The sequence below is a fragment of the Castor canadensis genome, chromosome X (assembly GCF_047511655.1).
Source record: "Castor canadensis chromosome X, mCasCan1.hap1v2, whole genome shotgun sequence".
NCBI classification, from domain to species: Eukaryota; Metazoa; Chordata; class Mammalia; order Rodentia; family Castoridae; genus Castor; species Castor canadensis.
In genome coordinates, this window is record NC_133405.1 from 53,342,785 (window position 1) to 53,367,254 (window position 24,470).

At 42.7% G+C, this 24,470-nt stretch overlaps 2 protein-coding genes across 7 annotated transcripts in view; one reads left to right on the forward strand and one right to left on the reverse strand.

Annotated features, from left to right (window-relative positions):
• Positions 1-371: 371 nt before the first annotated feature.
• Srpx2 (sushi repeat containing protein X-linked 2) lies at positions 372-23,051 on the reverse strand. Of its 6 annotated transcripts, none has more exons than XM_074064118.1 (12): positions 22,685-23,050; positions 21,945-21,989; positions 20,835-21,044; positions 16,819-16,899; positions 8,551-8,742; positions 6,325-6,501; positions 5,934-6,060; positions 5,632-5,753; positions 4,261-4,440; positions 3,790-3,923; positions 2,392-2,513; positions 372-1,369 (listed from the first exon to the last, which is right to left on the reverse strand). In XM_074064118.1, exons 3-12 carry the CDS (start codon positions 20,923-20,925, stop codon positions 1,189-1,191), a joined length of 1,407 nt encoding a protein of 468 aa, XP_073920219.1. In that variant the 5' UTR covers positions 20,926-21,044; positions 21,945-21,989; positions 22,685-23,050; the 3' UTR covers positions 372-1,188. The 6 variants fall into 6 exon arrangements, with proteins under 6 accessions (XP_073920219.1, XP_073920220.1, XP_020012542.2 ...); XM_074064119.1 differs by lacking the exon at positions 21,945-21,989 and adding an exon at positions 22,464-22,515; XM_020156953.2 differs by lacking the exon at positions 21,945-21,989.
• The window catches only part of Tspan6 (tetraspanin 6), a 32,324-nt gene continuing 22,403 nt past the window's right edge, over positions 14,550-24,470 (forward strand). The window contains exon 1 of the mRNA XM_074064124.1: positions 14,550-14,724. The gene's annotated coding sequence lies outside the window, so the exon portion shown is untranslated. The remainder of the gene's footprint in view (positions 14,725-24,470) is intronic.

Consider the following 24,470-nt stretch of genomic DNA (forward strand, 5'->3'; position numbering starts at 1 on the left):
GGTTGCTAAGTCTTTACTATGACTCTTGGTTCCATGACTGTATAAAAGGAAGGTTCTTAGCAGCAAGGGAAGAATATTTTTGTCTCAAACACACACACACCACGACTGAGTGAGACTGAAGCCAGAACAAAGATCTAGGGCTGGTGGTATAGCTTAGTGGCAGTGCTGAACATGTGCAAGCTGCTGGATTCAATCCTAGGTCAAAAAAAGAAAATAAGGGAAAAAATAAAAAATGAAGGAAAGGAGGAAGAAATAGGGAAGAAAGAAAGGAAGAACGGAAAGAAAAAAAAACAAATGAAAGGAAAGATGAGCTCTGTGCTCATCTCCTAAAAGTGAATATCTGAGGAAGTTAAAACGTGAGGCTGAGTCTGTTTTATTTCCCTATTATCTTTATTGGTGCTTTTGAGGTGCCGGCTCACAGGCAGGGTATGTGTGTGTGTGGGGGGGGGGCGGTTCTCTAATGAAGAGACAGCATTGTCTACCTTTTGTGTAGGGGATTGGAAGCCTCAGTAGCTAGAAGTTCTTGCCCATGAGCCAGCAGGAGGTGGAGAGACTATTCTTACTGGATTTTTTCCCCAAACTCCCTCCCATTGCAGTGTTTTTATAACTCTTGATGAAGCAATGATTCAAACAATATTTTTAGCTCAATGCCCTAGAAGGGGAAATGACAAACAGGTTAAGAATGTTTTGTAGATCTCTGCCACCCTTCTCCCTGCCCCTGATATAATTAACCTGTAAGGAAAATCCATCTGCACTTTCTTAGTGTCTCTGTTGTGATGGTGCTGCCCTCTGCTGTCACCTCAGGGTGGAGGAACCATTTCAAACAGACCAGTAAGTGAATGGATTTAGAATTTACTTATCTGGAAGACTTTGGAAAGTTGGGCAGAGGCCAAGGTTAGGAAAGGAAGATCTTATACCCACAGCCTGCTGCCCATGGCCTGTCCTCAGTCCCTATCTAGCTTCTTAGGCAACTCCAGTACTACCTGAAGCAGACACTTGCTTAGGGAAACTATTACACAGCCCTAAAAGGGTGCCTGGAAATGTCCCAGGATTGGCAAACCTTACCCACCTCAGAGTCCTGTCCTTAGAACTGTGGGAAACCCATTTCCTCCTTTAGTAGGCCTCAGTTTCAGCTAACTGGGAAGGGGGGCCTTATTCCTTTGACCTCAACCATGCCCTGGCTCAAGTTTACTCGCAAACATCCCTTTGCTCCTGGCGCTGGGTCAGCTCTTGATTGCTCAGTAGGTAGTCATCAATGAACGTGAAGATTTCTTCTGGGGTTACAGGTTCCATGTAGCGCTCCCGGTCAATACCCTGCTTGTCAATCAACACCATGTTGAAGTAGGAGCGAGTGAGGTGCTGAATTTGCCTAGAGAGAGCAACCCAGGGAGGTGTGAGACCTTGTTTGGGCATTTGTCCCACAGGGCTCTACTACCTTTTGACCTTTCACAGTTCCGCTGATGGACTAGATCCTTCCTCATCCCTTCCTGTGTCTACCTCTTATCTCAAGCTCTGTTGCTTTTTTCTGCTAGTCTTGCTGCCCCATGTGTCTAGCTCTGGTAAGCTGTCCTTTCCTCACTCCAGCTAGGGCAGCTTATTACCAGGCTGTTCTGCTGTGGACCCCTTTAAGTAGGGCTACTACATACTGATATGCAGGCTTATGAAATAACTCCAGGGAGTACCCATCATAGACACCCTGACATGTATCCACATCATACATGGCAGTCCTGAGGTTGATAAATCCCTCCTGGTTAACTCTTCTATCTGCAAGTCTGTGGTCTTACTTATCTGAGTGTTTCCTACTCTCTCTAACTGGGACTGAGTCTTTCTGTCCCCACTGAGACTGAGCCCTGGAGCAGGTATTGTTTCTAAAGCAGAGCACTTTATACTCAGGGCTTTATTAGCTTTGAGTATAGAGACATTTGAAGGCTGATAATGGATAGAAAATGAGAAAGTCAACTTCTACCACCTATCACCTATAACTTTCTCTTCCCCAAGAGTCAGACAGATGTGATTCAGATTTCAGAGCTTAAAAATGCCTTTTGCTCCTTTGGAGACTGAAGCAGTAAGATGAGGCCATGAGGCAACAGAATTGGAGGTTTATCCCATTGAGTCTGTCTTAGCCCTGCCATTGCTTCAGAGTCACATGAGTTGCCTTTCCCGAGGTGATTTGCACTGGGCCTGGTAATCTGTATTTTAAGCCCCCATTTGATTCTCGTGCTCTGCTGCCGTTAAGAATTACTCTCTGGTCATACCAATGCAGCCATAAGACTTCAAACACAAAAAGTACCCCAAGAGAGTAATGTCTTCTCATGCTGCCACAATCCCTGGTTGCTAGAGTCCTGCCTCTGGCTTCTGCCCATCCCTGCCCTGCAGTCCCCCAGCCTGGACCTGAGCTCCTCAATGATGTTGGCTGACAGCTGTTGCTCCCGGATGCGCCCCACCTCTTGAGGTGGCTGTCCCACAAGCTCGATGATGGTCACATGCCGCAGGTCCAGTCCACAGGTGGATTGCTGGGAGGGGGAGACAACATTTAATGGAACAGCCCTTTGCACTTAAACCTAAGGCTACTTGGCTGATTCCTCCCGGGACCACAGGAGGCAGTGTGGGAAATGAGGGGCTTCTGCAGTGATCCCACAATCACATTATCAACTGATGACACACTATGGGGTCTACACACACTTTGCTCTCTGTCATTCTTGAAGTATTTTCCCCAAAAGTGCTTCCTTCATTCTACTGATGTGTAATGAAACCAGTTACACCGTGTGAGTAGAAAAGAGAAACATAATTAGTTATCTGCAGGAACATAACCTGCTTAATTTTGCACAGGTTTTAAGCTACATAGGTTCTTAATGGATAGCTAATGTGGTACAATAATAATGGCTACTGTTTCTTATTTATTTACACATGCCCGATGCTTGTAGAAATAATCTAATTTGATCCTCATAACATCCCTACCAAGGTAGGCGGTGTGATTCTTATTCTGTAGGGGAGACAGTAACTTGCCCGATTTGGCCTGACAACAAGATGCTGAGCCAAGATTCAAGCTGAGGGTGATGGCCTGCCCTAGTGTGTGCTCTTTACCACTAGGCTAAGTCCCCAGAACCTTTTCTTAGTCTCTAGACCATCTCCACAGTAGTACTTGTGATCTTTTCATTACTCTTTGTTGCCTTCCTCGCACTGGGCAGCACATGCTGTCACTCTACTTTTCCTGGCTATCCTGCCTTGCCCTGCAGGGCCTCTCCTATTACTCAGTTACGAGGGCAAGGTTTGTTTGTTTAAATTTTAGAGACAGGGTTTCCCTATTTAGGCCAGTCTGGTCTTGGTCTTGAGATCCTCTTACCTCAGTCTCCTGAGTGCTGGGATTACAGATGTGCCCTACCACATCCAGCTAGGTCAAGGTTTAAAGAGGCATTGACCACTCCCTGGTAGCCCACCCCCAGTTTCATTTTATTCTCCACCTTTAGTCCTGACCCTCAAAGTCATTGTCCTAACTGACAGGTTCTTGTTCTTTTTCTTGCATCCAGCTCTTCATAGTGTTTCTCCACACTCCCTTCTCAACCTCTGCCCATCCCCCTCAAGTCACATCTACCATTCCAGTGGTCTTACTGCCTTTTCAGTAGCAGTTTTAAACAATGCATTAAAAATGTCTGCGGTAAAGCTGTTCAAATGCTACCCACAGAAAGTATGATGAAGTAGGATTTGTGCTGCAGAGAGCAACTATTTGAGTTGGAAAAGGTCAGGGGGTAATGAAAAGGAGCTCAGTCCTCATCAGGAAATGGGTCTTACCTGCAGCATAGAGATCTGCATTTTATAATACCGGTTGGAGGGATCAGGAGCTGAGATGATGAGGGGTCGCTGTTTCTCATAGAACTGATCCAGAAGGCCAGCAGCTGAGTTGACATTGACATTAATCTTCATACCTAGGACAGATGCAGATGGCCAGTCAGAGTATGCCCTTCTCTTTACCTTGTTAGGGTAACCTAACATCTTGAGGCGTTCCAGTCTTTCAAGATAACTCTTCTGGTTGTTTCTCCCTTCCCTGAGGCTGGGGGTGGGGAAGGGGAGGTGGGGGGTGAGAGATCCTGAAAGAAACTTGAAGATTTGGGGGAATGTTGGCCAATAATACAAACCCATTGCAGAACTTCCCCCCATTCCCCTATCATATACATTACTGTCCGATCCATGTGCCATGGGGGCAATCCTCCAAAGTATCCTTGATCAACATGTGTACTCCACCTATTCCCTGGTTTCACTCACGAGTGCAGATAGGTGGTGATCCTGACCACTGGCGAGTGGACTGGCAGACCCGGGAAGGGGTTCCCTGGCGCTCATAACCACCATCACAGTGATATTCACAGGTGGCGCCATAGTTGTCCCCTGCTGAGGTACAGGTGAGGTAGCCGTGCTGTGGTGGTTTCAGAACTGGGCAGCGTCTCACTGTCGGGGAGGAGCTCAAGTTAGGGGCTATGGTGTCTCATAGGTAGGAAAGGCTAAGAAGGTACCCACTCTGGACTTTCTAGAAAAAGAGACTTGGAATGACTAGAATTGATGGCTTTTCTGTTTCCAATGGCCAGAAATGGAGCTATAATTTTCCTTTCTTAAAGAATCAAATTTGAAATGTAAATCATTATGTATTTTTAGAGTAGAATGTTATGCTGTCATTGAAAATATTTCTAAAGAATTTTTAAAGAACATTAGAAAATTATGTGTGCTTTAATGAGAAATGAAAAGGGTGATCTATGAGTATAGATATAGTATAATTTCAAATATATACATACACACACACACACACACACACACACACACACATATGGTGGTACTGTGGTTTGACCTCTTGGGCTTTATACTTGCTAGGCAGATACTCTACCACTTGATATTTACCCCGATCCCTTTTTGCTTTAGTTATTTTTTGGATAGAGTCATTTTTGCCCCAGGGCTAAACTCAACCTGCACATTCTGGGCCACATATATATTTACTGGTGGGCCTGGTGGATATATATAACAAAATTAATTTTAATAGACATATGTTTATATACTTTAAGCATGCTAATTGCTAACACACAACTAGAGTCAGAGCCAACAATGTATTTCTAAGTATGCATAGAGAAAAGACTGGAAAGCAAATACCAATAGGTAAACAGCAATTTCCCCCTGCATGATGGAGTAATAGATTTTTCCCCTTTAGATATTTATTTTTCAATTGTCCAACAATGAGCACAAATTAATTTTTTGAGAAAAGCTAAACAAAACAATGTGACACAAAGCAAAAAGGAACAAATTTGGCAGCCAACACCATCAGTTTCATTACAGGTGAAGACTGAGAATAAAGACTGATTAGATTTGATAATTTTGAAAGCCAAAAAAGAAATTGAGTATCTTTGTGAATTTTATCTAGACTCAGGAGAATGAGAAAGTCTTGTTAGAGAGCCAAGGTTTCTGTAACATATGTAAGTACATGTAATGTGGGCTTCCTCAATAAGCCTATTTGGTGAACTTGTTTTTTTCCCTCTCACAGTGTATGTTGTGTCTGTTTCAGGCATAGAGAAGAGAGGGTTGTTGTGGGCTTCTAGAAGGTCAGGATAGAGCAGGAATAATGAACAATGTGGAAACTGAAGAATTCTTTCCGACCTTGTACTTTCACAATGAATTTGCAACTGGCCCGGTTGTAGGCACGATCATAGGCAGTATAACGAATCACATGTTCTCCTTCAGGAAAGTGAGAACCAGGCTCAGGGCCCCGAAGTGTCACCCTGCAGGAGACAGAGTAAAAAAGTTACTGAGGAAAAAGATCCTTAGAACTGAGGTCTGAGGCACACCAGCCCTGTAGCCTCAACCTGTGCAGTTTCAGTGTGAGTAGCTTGAGGGACTGAGAAAAGCTGCCAGGGAGGTATAACAGGAGTGGGTGGGTGGCACATGTCACTCAAGCTTACCTGGTGATGGTACCATCAGCAGAATCTTTCACCAAGGGTGGGTCCCAATATACTCGAGCAGTCAGTTTCTCTGGCTCTGCCATCTTCTCACGTGAGTGGGGACAACGGATCTTGGGGGGGTCGATGTCTACCAAAGTCAAAAATCAAGTGCTGATACATGGGTCCCTTGCTTCCCCTGAAGGGAACCCATTGAATCAATACCACAGACCACTGGATTAGGCAAAATGTTGAAGGTTTTCAAGGAAGTCTGACTCCAGGAAAAATGATCATATGCCCCTGGTACCACCCCATAGAGAACAAGAAGGCCTTCTGCAATTAGAATTCTGCATCTTCTGACATGATGCTGAGGTGGTTCTCTAGAGCAGGACAACTGGAAGCAACCAGTATTTACCTACACATACAGGCTCGCCTCCACTCCACTGCCCATCTTCCATGCAAATCCGGCTGCGGTCACCTTCTAGGTGGTAGCCACTGGAACAGCTGTAGTCACAGCGGGAGTCAAGAAGCACCCCGTTTGTGCAAGTGTAGGTGCCACTACTGATGAGTGGCAATGCGTGGCATCTCATCTCTATAAGAGAGCCAAGTGGCAAATTCAGTGGCCTGTGGGGCTATCTGGACATTTACCACAGGGAGAACTATATCAGAGACAGCAAAAAATAAGAAACTCCACCCAAACTGCCCTTACATTTTTGTGAAGGCAATTGCCTTTTCACCCTAATTGTCTTTCTATTTTCATATTATAAAGTACAGTAGCATTCTTGGTAGAGCAGGAGGGGCCTCGAAGAAGTAAATTGCTTGTCTAGGAACATGAACTTCAGAATCAGACGTGGGTTTGAAAGCCATCTCCATCCCTTACTTGTTTTGTGACTTGAAGAAATTGCCTCATCTCTCTGAGTTTCACTGTTTTCATCAGTGAAATGTGAATATCTCACAGGATTGCTATGCAGATTAAAAAAGACGATGTAATATAAACCCCTGGACTTGTGTAGAGCCTCAGTACTTGTTAGTTTTTGTCTCTTGTTCCTCAGATGTTCCTTTGTGAGTATACATTCGGTACTTATACAGACACTTCTCAGCTGAGGCTCACTTACATGCCACAGTAGGTTGAGTTTCTGTTCAGGTGACAGTACAAGTCAGGCCATTACCTGGAGGGCCAAGTGTGGTGATATTTGATAAAGGAAGAATCTGTGTGCTTTAGACACCATGTGTACCAAAGACTGTTACTCATTAATTATTTGTGAGCTTATGCTTGCCAAAAGTCTTGTTTGAGATGCTTGATATTTGAGACAATTAGGCTATACATTCCTTTAGGTTGTCTAAGTTCTAATCTTTCATAAAGTTATAGAGTTAGAACTTTGAGTAAAGCTTCCATATAAACTATGTTCATTTTGCTTATTGGCTGAACTAGACTTAAAGATTATTGCCTGTTTCCCAGTATCTGTTATGTAAAGACCTGTGCAAAAAGTGAGCGTCTTGAAATCAGAGCCAAGAAAAAAAGATTTGTCTCTTCAAATAAATGTTTGCTTAGTGTTATATGACAATGAAAATGATAGGTTCAAAGTGTTTGCCTTTTTGTCTCTTGTGAGGAAGGTCAAAGCTAGATTCAGTGTTCAAATGTAATAATCAATGCATTCTAGGCACCTGGAAATATGTATATCCCTATTCTTTTAACTGTTTTTCATGTTTATTTATAATTAATAGCCCTATGAATTTCAAGTTTTCAGATCAATTCAAATTGATTTCAGAAATGGTAGGGTTTAAGTCCTAGAGCAATATAATGACAGTCACCTGCAGGGGGTTGTGATGACTTCCTTCTTTCTGGATACCAGGCTTCTCTTCTGAACAACATTTTCTTTGACCAACCTCATTTCCCTCTGAATGTTCAGCACTTCTGGATGCAAATGACATTTATGTGCACACATTTGGGTTTCTATCCCATTAGTCTACAAGAAGCCTGAGGGTAGTTGAGGAATTGAGTAAGCTCCAGAAGTGACCAATTCAGAGCCTTGCACACATGGATGTCCTACAAACGGTACTCAGCAATGGTCAGACAAACTACTAAAAGGAGGTGGCTGCGGAGCTTAAATAAAAGGTCAGGATTTGGAAGCTATACATGATTTGGGATGTGTGTGTGTATTAGCATCCTCATATTCTAGTCTCGGGGATTCTTCTTCTTGGCTTTTGGAAGTGAAGCATACCAGATGTTTCATAACCTTCACTGGCAAGGCCTTCTAGGATTGTAGGCCAGGAATTACAGCATTTGACCACAAGTGGGAAAGAGTCTGAGACTACAGATCCTTGGGAGCTCCAGAAAAAAGGCTGTAGCACATATCAGGCCTCAGGGCTAAGCCTCAGCCTCCTACATGCATTCTTGAATTCCCTGAGTCTGAACAGCTGGCTTCAACTTAAACACCCCTATTGCTTGGACAGTAACCACAGGGAGAGAAAATAAACTAGGATGTTATGATGAGGAAATACCCTATTGGGAGATTATGGGAAACTCCAAATTTTCACTTAAAGAAGGGCATAGCAACAACTCATGGTATGTACCCCTCAGTGGGCAACTGGCTGTCTTCTCTTTTACACACACATCAGCATATACGCGCATACAACTTACGCCTGCAGTAGGCAGTTCCAGACCAACGGCGGCTGGGCAGGCATTGTACCGACCTCTGTCCAATCAGACGAAAGCCCCGGTCACAGGAGAGCTCACAACGTGTACCTAGACTGCTGTGGTAATTTCCTCCCCTTGGTGAGTAGCATGTGGCTTCTCCATCTTGGATATTTAATGTATAACACCATCGGGGGACTGTAGCAATAGAAGAAGAGTAAGCTAGAAGTACAGTAATCAATATAGTGTGGTGTTGGAGGGGATGAACCAATTCAGGATACAATGAAAATATACACAGAAATGTCATAATGAAACTCTGTGTAGATATCTTAAACAAAAATGTCTTTTTTCGAAAACAAAGGACAGGAAGGTAAAACAGATTCTGTCTGGTGGTTGGTACCAGTGGGAGGGGGGAGGATATAAGAAAAAGGTGTCGAAGGGTAAACATAGTGGAAATATTATGTACTCACGTATGAAAATGAAAAAATGAGATCCTTTGAAACTATTCTAAGAATGGGTAGCGGGGATAAGGGAGAATGATGGTGGGGTGAATTGAACTAAGGTATATTGTAAGCACTATTGTAAATGCCATAATGTAGCCTCAGTTCAACAATACTATGATAATAAAAAAGACAATGTGGTATTGGTGAAAGGGAAGATACATAAATCAATGGAACAGGATGGAGATCCCAGAAATAGACCCACACAAGTATGCCAAAATGACTTTTGACAAAGGTGCAAGAATGATCCAATGGAGGAAGTACAGCCTTTCAAACAAGTGGTGTAATTGAACTTTCATATCAGAAGAATAAGAAGAGGAGAAAGGAATAGGAAGAAGGAGGAGGAGGAGAAGAAGAAGAAAAGAAACACAATCTAAGTCTCATACCTTATACAAAAAATTAACTCAAAATGGATGTTAGAATTACATGTAAAAAGGAAAAAACACAAAACATTCAGAAAAAATACAGAAGAAAATACCAGGATCCAGGGGTAGGCAAAGAGGTCTTACCTCTTACACTAAAAGTACAATTCATAAAAGAAAATTGATAAATTGGAACTTTTCAAAATTAAGAATGTTTGCTCTGTGACACTATTAAGAGATCAAAGGTGAGGCATAAACAGAGAAAATATTTGCAAACCACATTAAACAAAGGACTAGTATCTAGAATATAGAAAAAATTCTCAATAGTAAACAAAATCAATTTCCTTTAAAATATGGACAAAAGATATGAACAGACATATAACCAAAGAGGATATCCTGATGGTGAGTAAGCACCTGAAAAGATATTCAGCATGAGGCTTCTGTGCCACCTGGCAGAACTCACTGCTTCCCTTGTACTCTTTCTTTCCTTCTCTTTCAATAAAGTTTTGCTACTGTTTTTAAAAATAGGTATTCAGCATGATTAATCATTAGAGAAATTCAAATTAAAATCATAATGAGATACCATTAACATACCCATTAGAATGCCTAAATTTTCTTTTTAAAATTGGAATACCAAGTGCTGGTGAAGATGGAGAGAAAATGGAACTTTCATAGATTGCTAGTAGAAATGCAAAACCAGCTACTTTGGAAAATAGTTTGATAGATTTTATAAAGCTAACACCATGCTTTCTTGTACAGAAAGATAGGCCTACCATATGATTCTGCCATCCCCCTTTAAGGTATTTACCCAAGTGAAATGAAAACCTGGCTCCACTCCCAAGTCCTGTACCCAAATGTTTAAATGGCTCTATTCATAATTGCCAAAAGCTGGAACAACTAAAATGTCTTTCAATGGGTGAATGGTTGAACTAACTGTGGTTTATCCATATAAAAGAATGAAGTGTTGATACATTTAACAACACAGATGAATCTCAAATGTATTTTGGGAAGTGAGAGAAGCCAGATTCAAAAGGATTCCATTTATATGACAAATATACAGGAACACATACAGCAAAATACAGGGACAAAATACAGATCAGTGGTTGCCACATGTCAGTTGTAGAGGTAGGGGATAACTCCAAAGGGGCAGCACATGGCAAGATTTTGAGGATGGAGCAACAGTTCCTGTTCTGTACTGTGGTGGTTGGTTATTTCACTCTATGCATTTATCAAAATGAAAGAATTTTGCTGTGTGTAAATTTAAAATCTTTTTAAAAAATAACACAAAAATATAAATTAGAGAGAGAAATGGAATGTGACATCAAAGACACCTGCTTAGGAATGAAAATCAAACCCATTTTAGTACTGAGCACAAAAGGTTATAGGGCTATTACATCATAAAGCCCTCATAAAGATGCCTTATTGGTGATACAAAATAAGTCACTGTTTAGCTGATTCAGATTTTAAAGGGACACAGAGAAACAAATGGAGGGTCACCTGCCCAAGGATGGTTATACAGCATACACAGATCTGTTCACTTAGGGTTGAGAGCCCCACGTAAACTGATTTGATCCCAAAGCCTAGGGACAAAAGAAGTGGGGAGTTTTGACCAAAGCACATCACATTAGGAGCTAAAGGAACAAAGAAAGGCTAGAGCCTCTAATTCGAGTGCAGCTGGAGAGTGAAGACATGACAGTGAGAAAACTATTCTTCAATAAACCTCGCACTTGGGGCTTCCAGCACTAGCTTCAAGCCAGTAGCAGTGACAGGGCTGCCATCTGGAGACAGGATCTCCAAATTACAGAGAGTCTTAAACACTACAGTTGCAGAGCTCTTGGTTATAAGGCTACAACTTATATCACAAAGACCTTACCCGGGAGTCTGGGACCTCAACAATCTCTTCTATTTCTCTCTCATATTCTGTCAAGCAAAATACACATCTGATTGAAATTGGTAGAAGCAAGAGTGGTAAAGGGAAATATAAAGTTCAGATAAATGCTGAGACAGTAATGGAGGCCCAGCTATTGTCAATAAAGACACATTTGCTGGCCCAGAGGAATCCTGGCATAAGAACAAAATGTTGGAAGGCTGGAGAAGGGTGAACACAAACCAAAGAAGGTACCCTCTGGGAACTATAGTGCCACTGACAGCACTGATAGCATAGTGTTCTAGAATATCTGAAGTAAGACAAGCACTACAATTTACAGAGAAGTAATGATCTCTAGGAGCCCACAAGAACAAGTAATTCCAGACTGACCTCATTTCCTTTTTCAGTAGGGCTACCAGACCGGTAGAACAGGGGAAGCAGTAGTTACATTATGTAGAAGTAAATGAGGCATGTGACAGTGCTTTTCATGTCAGTGATGTGGATGACATGAAGAAATACAGGGGAGGTGACAATATGGTTAAAGACATTCATAACTGGCTGAACAACTGTGCCCAAGGAATGCCAGTGGGAAACTGAAAGTAAGGATGTAATTAAATACTGCATGGGGAAAATGTCTGCTTAGAAATGTGTCCAGGTACTACACTACACACTTTTCTCTTCAGATACATCATCTCCTACAGCTCTCCCAGTAATCATGAGAGGTAAGTAGATGTTTATCCCTCTCTATTTTTCAGAAGAGGAAGTGACTTGCCCAGGGTCCCTCAGCAAGTAAGAGGCAGGATTGGGATTAGAACCAAAGCTTTGTCTGCTCTAAAACCCATGTTCTTTCTAAGCACAAAATTTTCCATTGCAACTGCTGTTTTCAAGTATATATTGACCTTTTTGACTAGGTAATATATCCATGTGGTTCAACCCCCTCAAAGTATAAACTATTACAAGTGAAATGCCTCCCTACCAATCCTACTCCCAGACCCTCTCTCATTTAATGTCCTCTCAAAGAACCAATGTTGACAGTTTCATTATGCTATAATGCAAACTTCTGTATAGCTTATTTTTTCTTCTTTTTTAACATAGAGAGTAGCACAACATACCCACAGTTCCCAGCCCTGCGTTGTCTTTTGTGCTGCTGGGAATTATATCCAGGGCATTGTGCATGCTAGGCAAGTCCCCTATCGCTGAGCTATACCCCCCACCCATGACCAATGTTTTTTTTTTTAAAATAAACTGATGTATTTTAGATATCTTTCCATATCACAATATAGCAAGCATGCAATTAATTTAAATAAAATAGCATTTATAAAAATATTTAGTATGGTGACTGGCACATAATAGGTGTTTGGGGTCAAAGAGTTGGGAGCTGGAGTTTCTTTTTAGGGCATATATAGAAAAGAAAGTGCTGACAACAGGGTTGAAAGGGGCCTTCTCCATGATTATCTTCAGATAATCCAGGCAGTGACTAATTTGCTCAGGGCTATGGCAAGCTGAGTGAAGCAGTTGCCCAGTAGACCGAAGGTACACCTCAGAGAAGGGTTTCTAACTCCAGTCTAGGTTTCAAGATAAGGGAATGACAGAAAGCACAAAATTAACAAAAATGGTACCAAACTACATGGACAGTTTGTTGTAAAATAATGGCATACTTTTTACTTGTTAGCTCTTCTTTTTATCTTTTTTAAAACAATTACATTTTTAATGAAAAAGAAAAAATGAACATGGCTTTGGAGTCAGACAGACCTGGGTTCAAACTCCTGCTGTCATCTCTAATCTCTGTGACTCCAATTTCCCTAGCTTAGTTTCCTGACCTGTAAAATGGGAAATCATAAACCGGTTCCATATGGCTGTGGTGAAAATCAAATGATATTGCATGTGTAAAATATCTAGCATGATGAATGATATTCCCTAAATCAGTATCTAGGTTAGAGCCACCGTCTCATCCGTTGTCAAGCAACAATGTGCTGTGGTTTCCATTTTTGACATGTGGCTGGGACAAAACTGCCATCTGGAGACACTATCTCCAAATTACAGGAAGTTCTTAAACACTACTCTACAGTTGCAGAGCTGATGGTTATGAACTCACAAAGGCCTTAAAAGGGAGGCCGGGACCTCCAGTTGTACTTTTCCTGGCCACTCCTTCCCATTCATCATTGACTTTCATCATAGACCCAGAGACTGAGACTCAAAAACACCTATAAAGACACTAGACCCCAAGGTCGAAGGCTGTTATGTGATTTATAAATGGTTTTATGCTAATTTAAAAATAACCAACGAGGCAGGTTAATATTAATCATAGGGCTGCCAGAGCTTTCAAAAGAGCCTTCTGGATGGGGGTGTAGCTCAGTGGTACAGCACTTGCTTAGCATGCATAAGGTCCCGGGTTCAATCTCCAGCACCACACACACAAAAAAAGTACCTTGTGCATTTCTTGATTTTTACTATCCATGCCTCACATTTACAGCCCCATACAATCCGGCCTCTGCTTCCAAGATGCCAACAGTCAGCATCTACTTTTTACATGGTTCTATGCGAGTAACATACATGACTCCTTTTGTTAAATAGATAACCATTTTTTGAGAGCAATAAACAGTGGACCAAAGAGGCAGCACATAATGAAGGCCAAATGAGTGGTCTAGGCAATAAACATTGATTTCAGAAGATGGACATAGTAGGTACTCAATAAATTCTTAATAAAGGAATGAATGGGTGAGGGAAAGATCTGAGTGGACTAAAGCTGTTTGGGAATGGACAGAGTAGTCCACCCAGGCTGAAGCACAGATTTCATGTGGGGAGAAGGAGTAAGAAATTGTCAGGCTGGGAAGCTACACTGAGGCCAGATTCTGATGGTCATAGCGGGTCACTAGGCTTGAGGAATGGGAAATGTGAGTCAGAGAATCTAGTTTGGAAGCAATTGTCATTTTCCATGTGGGAGGTATTAAGAGTTTTAATGGTGCGGATTAATGAAGAAATGATAGGTCTTGGTGAATGACTGGTGAGTAGTGATGAGGAAATGGGGGTTATTAAAAGGTAATGGGAGCTATTAGAGGTGACATTAAGGTATTTTGAAATCCAAGTCATTAAGAAAATAATAATAGGAAGTAGGACATCAGAAGTAGGAAAGTTAGCTTGAGAAAGATGAAAGAGTTTTGTTTTAGACACCACCAAATAGAAGTGTCTAGCAGCAGTTAGAGATGTAGTCCCAGGAGCTCAAGGGAAAAGTCAGGGTTATCCACATTCAGATTCTAGCCTCATTCTCTCTATTGTCACCACCAGAGAGCCCATCTCCTTTCTTGGCTTCAGCTTTGACCATAATAGTGAAATGTCATGGAGCCCGAAGAAGAGGGGTTAAGAAGAAAGTGGTGTGTTTACTATTGCTGCAGACACTGAAGTTGAAGTCCACGTGATTTGGTCACTGGGAGAGAATGGTGGTCTTCAAAAGGTATTTCAACTTGGAGATTTGGGGGTGGATGGGAAACAGACCACAGGGAGTTTAGGATTTAGTGGGCCCTGGGACAGAGGCAGTGGATGTGGACCACTGGCAGTGAAAAGAGGATAAGTAGAAGGTAGCTAGAAAGGAGCTAGAAGAACCCGAAGCGCTGATCATTTCTCTGTTGAAACTTTTTTCACAAAGGTGACTATTTATCTCCTTCTTACCACATAAAATGTTTGTTCTCTCTTCAATTTGGCCTCTTTACAATACTTAAAATAGTTGATTTCATACCCTTTCCATTTTCCTAAATTCTCTTTTTCGGTGACTTTTGTAATATAATAGACACTACCCTAATATCCTTCCACATGTGTGACCACTAACTCTTCCTTGCTGGCTCCTTCTCTCCTACTCATATCTAAAGATGTCTACTAAAGCTGTGACCTTGGCCCTCTGTTTCCTCAGACAGCTCATTCATGTAAGCATGGACTCACAAACCTCCATCTTTCCTCTTCCAACTGCCTATCTTGCACCTATACCAAACAGTTTACTTTTTAACTTTGTCTTTCTCAGAAGGGTCTTATAATTCTCCAAGGTTTTCAGATTGAATGTTTTTAGACATCAGTATCTTTCTTAGTCTCTTAGTACATCAAATCTGTACCAAGTCTTGCCATAACCTTCTTTGAAACTTCTCGGGGTATGTCCTCTTTTGTGGAGCTAGGAATCATGCCAGGCAAGCATTCTACCACTGAGCAATACCCTCAGCCCCTTGGGTGTACATCCTTACTCTCCATTTCTTTGCCACTACCCTCAAACATCTCTACCATTTCTGTAACTGGTTTCTGGAGAGTATCCCTGACTCAGGCTCTACTTCCAATACCTACTTTCTGAACAGAATAACCAGGTTAATGCTCTGAAATTACAATTTACAGTGTCACTTTCCTGTGCAAAACCATATGATGGTTCCTTTTAACTCCTAGCCCAACAGCTAAAACTTTTTAGTGTGGCTTGTGAAGCATAGAAACAGAGAATCAGAAACAGAAGGGATATGACACATCACCTGGCCATTACACTCTTCCTGCCTCTCATTAGAAGGATCCCTAGGTTATGGAGCCTTTTCAAATTTGATTTCACTCTTTATGTCCAGCTTTATTCTCCACTAGTCCCTCCATATTCCAACTCTTCCAGTCAGGCTACTTTCTTCTTAGCTGCTCTTGGAATGGTTTGTTTCTACTCCATGTCTTTGGCCATCTGCTTTGCCAAATGCCCTCTCCTCCTCTTTCTAGCTCTCAAAATCCTGCTCATCATTCAGGACCTTGCCTAAATGTCATCTTTCATGACCTCTTTTCTGGCTCCATTGTCTTAACTCCTGTTGCATTTACTGCTACCACTTACTTGCCCTACATGTGCTCATTTTTGGGGGACAGTAATGAAGACTGAACACAGGGCCTCCTGCTTGCTAGCCAAGTACTCTATCACTTGAGTCATGTCCCTAGTCCTTTTGCTTTTAGTTTATTTCCAAGTAGGGTCTCATGCTTTTGCCTGAGCTGACTTTGGACAGAGGTCCTTTCACCCATACCTCCAAAGTAGCTGGAATTACAGGCTTGTGCCACTGCACCTGGCTCCCTGCATGTGTTCATTTTATCCTCCCTTTACCCCCAACAGAATGCAAGCCTATCTTAGACTTCATATCACCCACAGGCTTACCCTGCACAAGATTAAGCATAGAGTAGATACTCAGCCAATAGTTAATAACTAATAACAGACGGATAATCTTCAGGTTAGGGAGGCAAAGTCACAAGGCAAATTCATGATTAGAATTACAACACACCTGCCCCTGTCAGGCATGGAAGTGCATACCTGTAATCCCAGCACTTGGGAAGCTGAGGCAGGAGGATTATAAATTTGAGGTCAGTCTGGGCTACATAGCAAGCTGCAGGTCAGCCTGGCAAGACCTTTTCCTCATTAAAAAAAAAAATCATAGCTGCTGATTTACTGCAGTGCATTTTTGGCATATATGAGCTAAGCCTGAGGATGCTTCAAGGAATGGCCTAGGCCTTAGGCTAGAAAAGGGCCTTCATGGGTCTGAGAAACAGTGAGGATTACCTCGGTAGTCTAGGGCAGGGGCCCGTGGGACCTCTTCTGCATATACTTCATTGTAGCTTTCATCTGGATAGTAGCCTGAACCTAGAATAAAGAAAACAATATCAAGATGGTATATTTTATATTGGTTTCTCAATCAAGTCCTTCCCAGCCCCACCCCTTTGTCTTTCCCTAAGGACATGCAGTTCATGGGTGGGGAGCCCATTGACTTGTAAAGCCACAGAACTACCCTGGGTGAATCTCAGCATATCAGGTGCATAGAGAACAAACTCATGGTTGGGGTGGGGCCCACTGATGTCACTAGAAGAGACAAGGAGAAGTCAGAGTGTCCTGTCCCCACCCCCTTCAGGCACAATAAGCAAGTGTTCTACCACTGAGCCACACCCCCAGCGGAAGGCAGAATCCTTTGTATAAATTTCCTATTCCTCTAATCAGGAAGAGCTGCTACTGAGCTAGAGGATACTCCTAATCTACCTCCATCCAGTCAAGTAGTCCAGTGCCTGGTGGAGGCAAGTCTGCAGCTGCCTGGAAGACTAAACAGTATGTTCCACCAGACAGCAGGAAATCGGTCATGAATACAGACTAATTGGAAAACAAGTTGGTCCTTTCCGGAGTGAAGTTTCGGAAACCCTCAGTCCAGCCTCCCTGAGCTCTAATGCACACACAGGAACAGGGCAGCTAGCCCTGCTGGAGTGTGTAGAAAATTCTCCATTTCCAGGAGAGGGTGTGCTTCCAGGACAAGGCTGGATTTTAGTGCTAGAGCCCTTTGGCTTGTATAAACAGACCACAAACTCGTGGCCCTTTCTCTGGGCAGAGGCACAGGGGCCCCTGCACTCAAGGGTGGAGCAGAGGTAAAATGATGAAGCTTCTCCACTCCCCCGTGGGCCCAAGGCTAGGGGTGCGTGAGGGGGCGGTGTTAGGAAACCAGTCCAACTTGGTGAACAAGAGAATGAATCAAACTGAAAGTTTGCCTTATGAAGTCATGTTCTTGTTGGTTTGCCCTCATTCCAAAGGAAAGAGTTCATTTTTTCTTTTTTCTGTTTTGCTCTTTTCCCGTTTCTGTTCTTCTGACTTTCCTTTATTTCTCTGTAGGGCTTAACTTCCTTGCTTTCTTTTCCCACATGGCAGATTTCTTTGTGAGACACAGAATTCTTGTTAGCTGGTTCACTTGAGTATTAGCCACAAAGCCCTACAGCTTCTGTAAACAGGAGGCCAGATGTGTGTGATTCCCCCAAAGTATTAGGTTCCCTCCCCCTCTTGTTACAGCGTTAGCTTGAGAAGAAATGCTCAGCAGGGAGCAAACAGCTGTTTACCGGAAAAGAGAATGGGAGTGTCAGAAGCCTCTGGATGGACAACAATGCCACCAGTAGCGACAGCAATGACTGTTAACATCACTCATCTCCTCCTCGGTGTAAAGCATATGGCATTTCATTATGGCACCGTAACATCTCAGTGGGGTAGGCACTATTAATGCTCTCCACTGTGCAGAGGAGGAAGCGGGCTTGGAGAAATGAAAGGAGTTGCCCAGTCTTCCAGGTACTAAGTAGTAGAGTGGCCATTCCAGCCCAGGTCTGATTGAGCACAATGTACCAACCTAAAATGGTGGCAGAGGAGAGCTTTTTGATAACGTCCATCGGGGAAAAAAAATCTTTCTTGTAATCCATTTTTTTTACTCTTTGTATATAGGCAGGGGTAAGGATCTAAGGCCACCAAGAATTTTACATCGTTTCGGAATTACAGGGGATGTGGGAAAACTGCGAAGACTCAGTGAGATAATTACAGTCTCCACCAGAGTGTGGAGGTAGCTAGATCAGTGCCAAATTTTGTTTGGGCCAGGAATGGACTTGAGTTACCTTACCACTTTAAACCTTTCCATTTGTCTTCTTTGCCTGCCTTTGAGTATTTTATGCATATGATGGATACTGAGGTGGGGCCTAAGAACGAAACTAGAGGGGCACACTCTCTACCTCATTCCTTCTGCTTGTGCCTCTTCAGCACTTGGAGGGAGGGGTCTGGATGAAATTTTTCAGTTTTCCTGGCATCAATCAGTGGTTGGTTCTCATGTGTTGCGTTACTGGGTTCCTCCATCTTCCACAGCCCAGTGAGACCCTCTAAGCACTACCCTTCATAAAGCTATGCTTGGAAATGTAATTGAGAGGTGAAGACTATTTTAAGATCCCCATCAATGCCTGGCTTATGATGACCAATACAGTCTGACTTCCTGGAGTACACAGATATGCCAATGTGCACTTTTAACCCACTCTTTTCCTCATGTATATTCTTGAACTTTCTCAACCTACACTGATTATTCCTGGACCCTTTTTTTTCTGATTAGCTCTGAGTCCACAGTTCACTGCTTTCCTTGTGCCATTCTCACTTGAGAACAAAACCACAAAAGAGAACAAAAACAGACCTGGGTACATAAGGAGTGCTCAGTAAATATTTGTTGAGTGAATGAATGTACAAATGAATGTAGGAAAGCCCAGAAGGTTAGCTAGCAGTGGAGGAGAGAATCATAGGAACTCCTAATATCTCTCATTGTATAGCTTCCTAGGAAGGTTTGCAGGGCTGTCAGAGACCCCACCAGCTTGGGTTCCTCACAAGCAGTGGTGATGCTGGTGCCTCCTTCTCAGATAGCACTTTGGAAACCTCAAATGAATCTAGATTGTTTTTGTTTAACTGCCCTGTCTGTGAAACTTCAACAGCTCAGGCTTTTGTCCTGGGAAGGGTAAAGGCCTTTGCATGCCATGAGGTTTCATACAAGTGTTCAAAATTGGGTTGTGAGCCAGCTAATCTCCTTTCCTTAGTCCTGCAGCCTTTGGCTGGATCTTGGTCTTCTGTTCTTGAACTGAGCTGAATGGGGTGGTTGGGGGGGACAGCTGCATACTTATCTCCTGGAGACTTGGGGTTCCTTTAACCCAAAACATTTTGTGCTCTGCCCAAGGCTTGATTTGAATTTCTTCCTCTGAATATCAGCCCTTGTGCCTTACCCCCTACAAAGCCAGGTTAAGCCAAAGAGGGGAAACAGTTTGCATATTTGTTTGAAAGCTTGATGCAGCTGTTCCAGGCAAACAGAGCTACTGCCAAAGGCCTCCACCAGGAGCAAGGGCATGTGGAAAATTTTAGCTGCAATGACTGTGGTTGTGATGGGAGCAGTTTGTTATTTACTCATCTCTGGATATTTTCCTAACCCCATTGGTTGGGCCTGTCTCATTCCCCCACTCCCTCCAGCCCCTGTGAGGGCAGACACGCAGACCACAGAATATTCTTAGCACATGGAATGCCAGTGAGGCCCCATCAAAAACCTCTGTATGCCAGCTCATTATCCTTTCCTCATCCCTCCCCCTGTCTTTCCCTCTCCTCACTGAGTCCATTCTTATCAGCTCCCTATATGTCTCCAGGGGTGAAGGGTGAGACATTCTTCAGAATGCTTAATCCTTTCTGAAATAAGGAAGAAGCCAAAAGAAACTGGGGAATTCCTGATTAAGAGAATGTGGTCTATATTCAGCTTTGGCAGAAAGGGGCTATACAAATCTCATGAATAAGGTCTGGAAGGGAGCGAAGAAGAGAGGGAAATGTCTGATGGATTCTTGTTGCGTCCAAATAGACTGCCTGTCTCACTTATTTTTTCCAAATGAGATACATAGTCCCAGTACTATTTTTGTGATCTTGACAAGAGTATTTGACTCATAAAATAATTAATAATAAAGATTTAACTCATAAAAGATTCTTAGAAAATGGTTTTTCAGGAAGCTAGGTACAAAAAGCAGGTAAGACAATAGCCTCAAAGGTCATGTTGTCCAAAACCTTTTCCTTTTTCAAGTAGCTCTTGTTAGGGTGCCTCAAAAGCCTCCCTTGGTAGCCTGTTGCAATATTTTGCTGTCTTTATTGTTCTTTAATAATATTTTTCTCTATGTAAAATAAGGATCTCTCATTGTCATCTAACTTTTCCCTCTTCCAAGTCTTGGTGTAAGCCCTGCCCTCCCTAGAAATAGCAGACAACAGTTCCTAGAACTTACCTGCATACCATGTTGGTGTCACTGCTGGAGTTAGGAAGAGCAGCAGAGAGAGAGCTCCTTTGTGACTTAGTTGGCCAGCCATCCTTGACATGGAGGGTTAGGGAGATAATTAGCGGTATGTGGCCAGAAGTTTCAGGGTAAAGGAAAGTGACTTTCAGAAGTCAGCCATCTACAAACTTCCAAAAGTGAAAAGAAAAAGAAACATGGAATCTGTGAGGAAGAAGAAAGATTTTTAAATTAATGACTGCCTGTTATATCATCCCCCCTCATAAAAAGTTTTCCATCTTATAGGATAACAAGACCATTGTTTATGGTCTCTTTTCCTCCCAGGAGGAGGAGGACATTAAACAATCAATCTTCAACTGAGTCTGGTGGGATCAGATGCAAATGTTGCATGGTCCAAGTTATAGGGAGGGGACATTGAAGTACCAAGACCAGGAAAAGGCTAACAAAGTCTCATAGAACCAGGAGGGAATCTGGCACTCTAAAGGCTGCCAGGTAATGATTTTGCCCATTTCCTAACCACTAATCTTGGAAAGCATCAGCATTGATCTGGATATGAATCTAAATCTGGCACCAATTAGCTATGGAGACTTGGACAAATTCTTTAACTTCTCTAAGACTCTGCTTTCTCATCTATAGACTGGGAATGATAGTATCTACCTTATGGAATATATTATTGCCCGCACATAGGGATGCAATCAATATGCATTTATATTAATATTACTGACTTTATACTGGACAGGATAGGATGTTTCCCTTCTCTAGTTCAACTCCCAGGAAGTAACTACTTTGGCTCCATTCCTAGCTTTGGGTTTCAAGGCTTAGTGGTTTGGTAGTGGCTTCTGGCTTTCAAGTCCAGTCTACCCTTCAAGTTTTACCCTGCTGAGCCAGCAGAAAGTCAGAGAGGTTGGGAAGGACCTAGTGAGGTCCATGAGGAGAAGGAGCAGGCTCTAATTGCTCTCTCACTTCCCATCTTATCCCCACTCTAATGGGAATGAGAGCTTTTTGTGGTTCCCAGTGGCCAAGTGTTTCATAAATGGCAGTATTAAAATTTGCTGCCAGTTGGTATAAACTGGTCACTGGACCTTTCAGCAAGCACCCATTCACCTGCATACTTTCAGTGAAATCCCATGCTCACAGGAGAAGTCAGTCCTAGAAATGAAGAAATAAAAAGATGGTAGATTCTGGTCAGAATCCCTGAAGGGATATGGGAAGTCTAAGAAAGGCAAAAATTCATTTTCCAATTCACACTACTTGGTCTCAGAATTTATCTAGAAAGTGGTTATTAAACAGGATGGAGGAAAAAAATGAACGTAATCTAGGGAGGTCAGGAAAGTGGAAAGATATAGAAAGGATGCTAGAAAGAAAAGAATATCAGTCAGACCTGAAAGAGATGGATTAAAGCAGAAAGAAGCAACAAAAAGAGAAAAAAGAGATTAAAATAAGAGCCAGGAAAATTAGCAGTTGGATAATTAATCAGTGACCCGACCCTTCTCCCACATCCAACCTCAATCCAGTTCTTTTGTTCTGGAGCAAAGGTTTTCCTTTTTCAGACCCCATACTCTGAGTCTGTGACCTCTTACCTGCCCACCTCCTTCCCAATTTCAAAGTGAAAACTTGACTCACCGGAGTCAGCCATCTCTCTGCTGTGGGCTGAGAAGGTAGTGGGAACATGTGACTGCAGCCGGGTCATGGCACAAATGAAAACAGCATATGCTCCAATTTCTTAAAAGAACATCTTCCCCCCCTTCCACCTCCAGCCATGTTGTCCAAGTCCTGAGTCTCTTTACCCCTCCACAGCTGTGAAGTAGGACAGTGTAGCCTGAGGGGTTAATTGCAGATCTTACCTGTTTTATGTTTCTTGTGCTCTCTTGCTCTCTCTTCTTTCTTCTTCCTCTCTGCTGCTCTCATCAGTCGGAAAAAACCCTTCTACATTAACATTCCTAGAACGAGTGGCTCCTTGTCTGTCCGGGCCTCCGGGATTCTGTTAACACTGCCCAGATGTTAGGGCGTTTGCATCTGCCAAAAGTTGCCTTAAAGCTATATTATCCCCAAAGCTATATCTGTTCCTCCCTGAGAGAAGGGTTTTAGAGAGATGGGGGAGAAAAGAGAAACAGGATTGGAGGAACTCAGTTTGTCTGCTGCAGAACAGGGGAAGTGTGAATGGCACTGGCCTCAAGCCTGTGAGTATAGTGATGACTAAGAGAGGCTGGAGAAAGGGCTTCCAGAGATGTGTCTCGTTGAAGAACACTACATTTTATGACTCAGCATGACATCAGGATTGAATGAAAAGTAATTTCACAAACTCCAAGGAGAAGGGAAGAATGTATGTGACTTTGACATCCACTGGAGACTTCTCTTGAACTCCAAGTTGCCATACCATATAGTTGTCTTTCCATCCATATGGCACAGTGTCAGACACATTTTCAAACCCACCCATCAATGACCTAACTTTTCTGGACTTCAGTTTCTGATAAGATTGTGTTGTTTACACACACAAAAAATACTATGCACGTGTGTGGGGTGGGGGGAGAGAGAGAGAGGAGAGAGAGAGAGAGAGAGAGAGAGAGAGAGAGAGAGAGAGAGAGAAGATAATTCTACCAAGGTTGTTTTCTTTCTAAAATAACCCCCTCACTGGCTCCCCCCTCAGCACACAGTATAGTCTGAACTCCTTAGCATGGCATGCCATACCCATCACATGCACACTCCACCTGCGTCCTCAGCTTGATTTTGAATATTCATCTTGTGACTCCCCATTCTGCACACACTGAACTTTTTTTTTAAATTAAATCATTTTACTTTTGTGTGCTTTTTCTTTCCCTCTCCAGTTTATTTATTTATTTATTTTTATTTTATTCTTATGTACATACTGTTGGGGTACTTTAACTTGCAGCCCACCTAGCCTAAAAATCAGTTATAACTGGCATGACCCTTGGGTAACCTCATGAAGAGGAAGATAGCCTTGAAACAGGGTTGTAAAACATGGTAAACTGTCAATTAAAAGCTGTAACCTCGGACAGAGCTGTGAGGAATTGCCCACTAGAGCCATGCAAAAGTTCGGGACCGAGATGAAAGGCACCATGCAGAGATAAACACCCATTCCTGCCTTTCCTTGTCTCCACTTGTAAATAAACTTTCCAAAACAGGACTCCCTGCTGTTCTTATCTAAACCTTAGGTTTCTATTCCACTACTAACCCCTAATTTATGGGAGAACACATTCCTTGTAACCCGATAAGTAAGCCTCTGGTGTTTCCCCAGTTCCCAATAAATAATATTACCCCACCACCAGGATGTGGGCAAGATCAGGAAAATGTGACCCCAGGGGCATGAGGAGTTCCTATGTGACAATGATTGATGCTTTAAAGAGTATAAGACCTGCTTAAACTTTGCATTCAGGGTCCTTGTTGAAACCTGCTGCGTCAGGCGGATGCTTGGACCCTAGCTGGCTAGAAATAAGCCTCGCCTTGTGACTTCCTTTGTCTCGAGTGTCCTTTGTCCTCTCAGAAGGTGGCCGGCCTCATACCCTAAGAGCTGGAGGCCCCAGCGAGATCAGCCCCTCCCTGAGAGGAACAAACGGCCTCCGATACCGAGGTTTAATTGGGAAAGACCGCAGAAGGAGGATTGGCCACCTC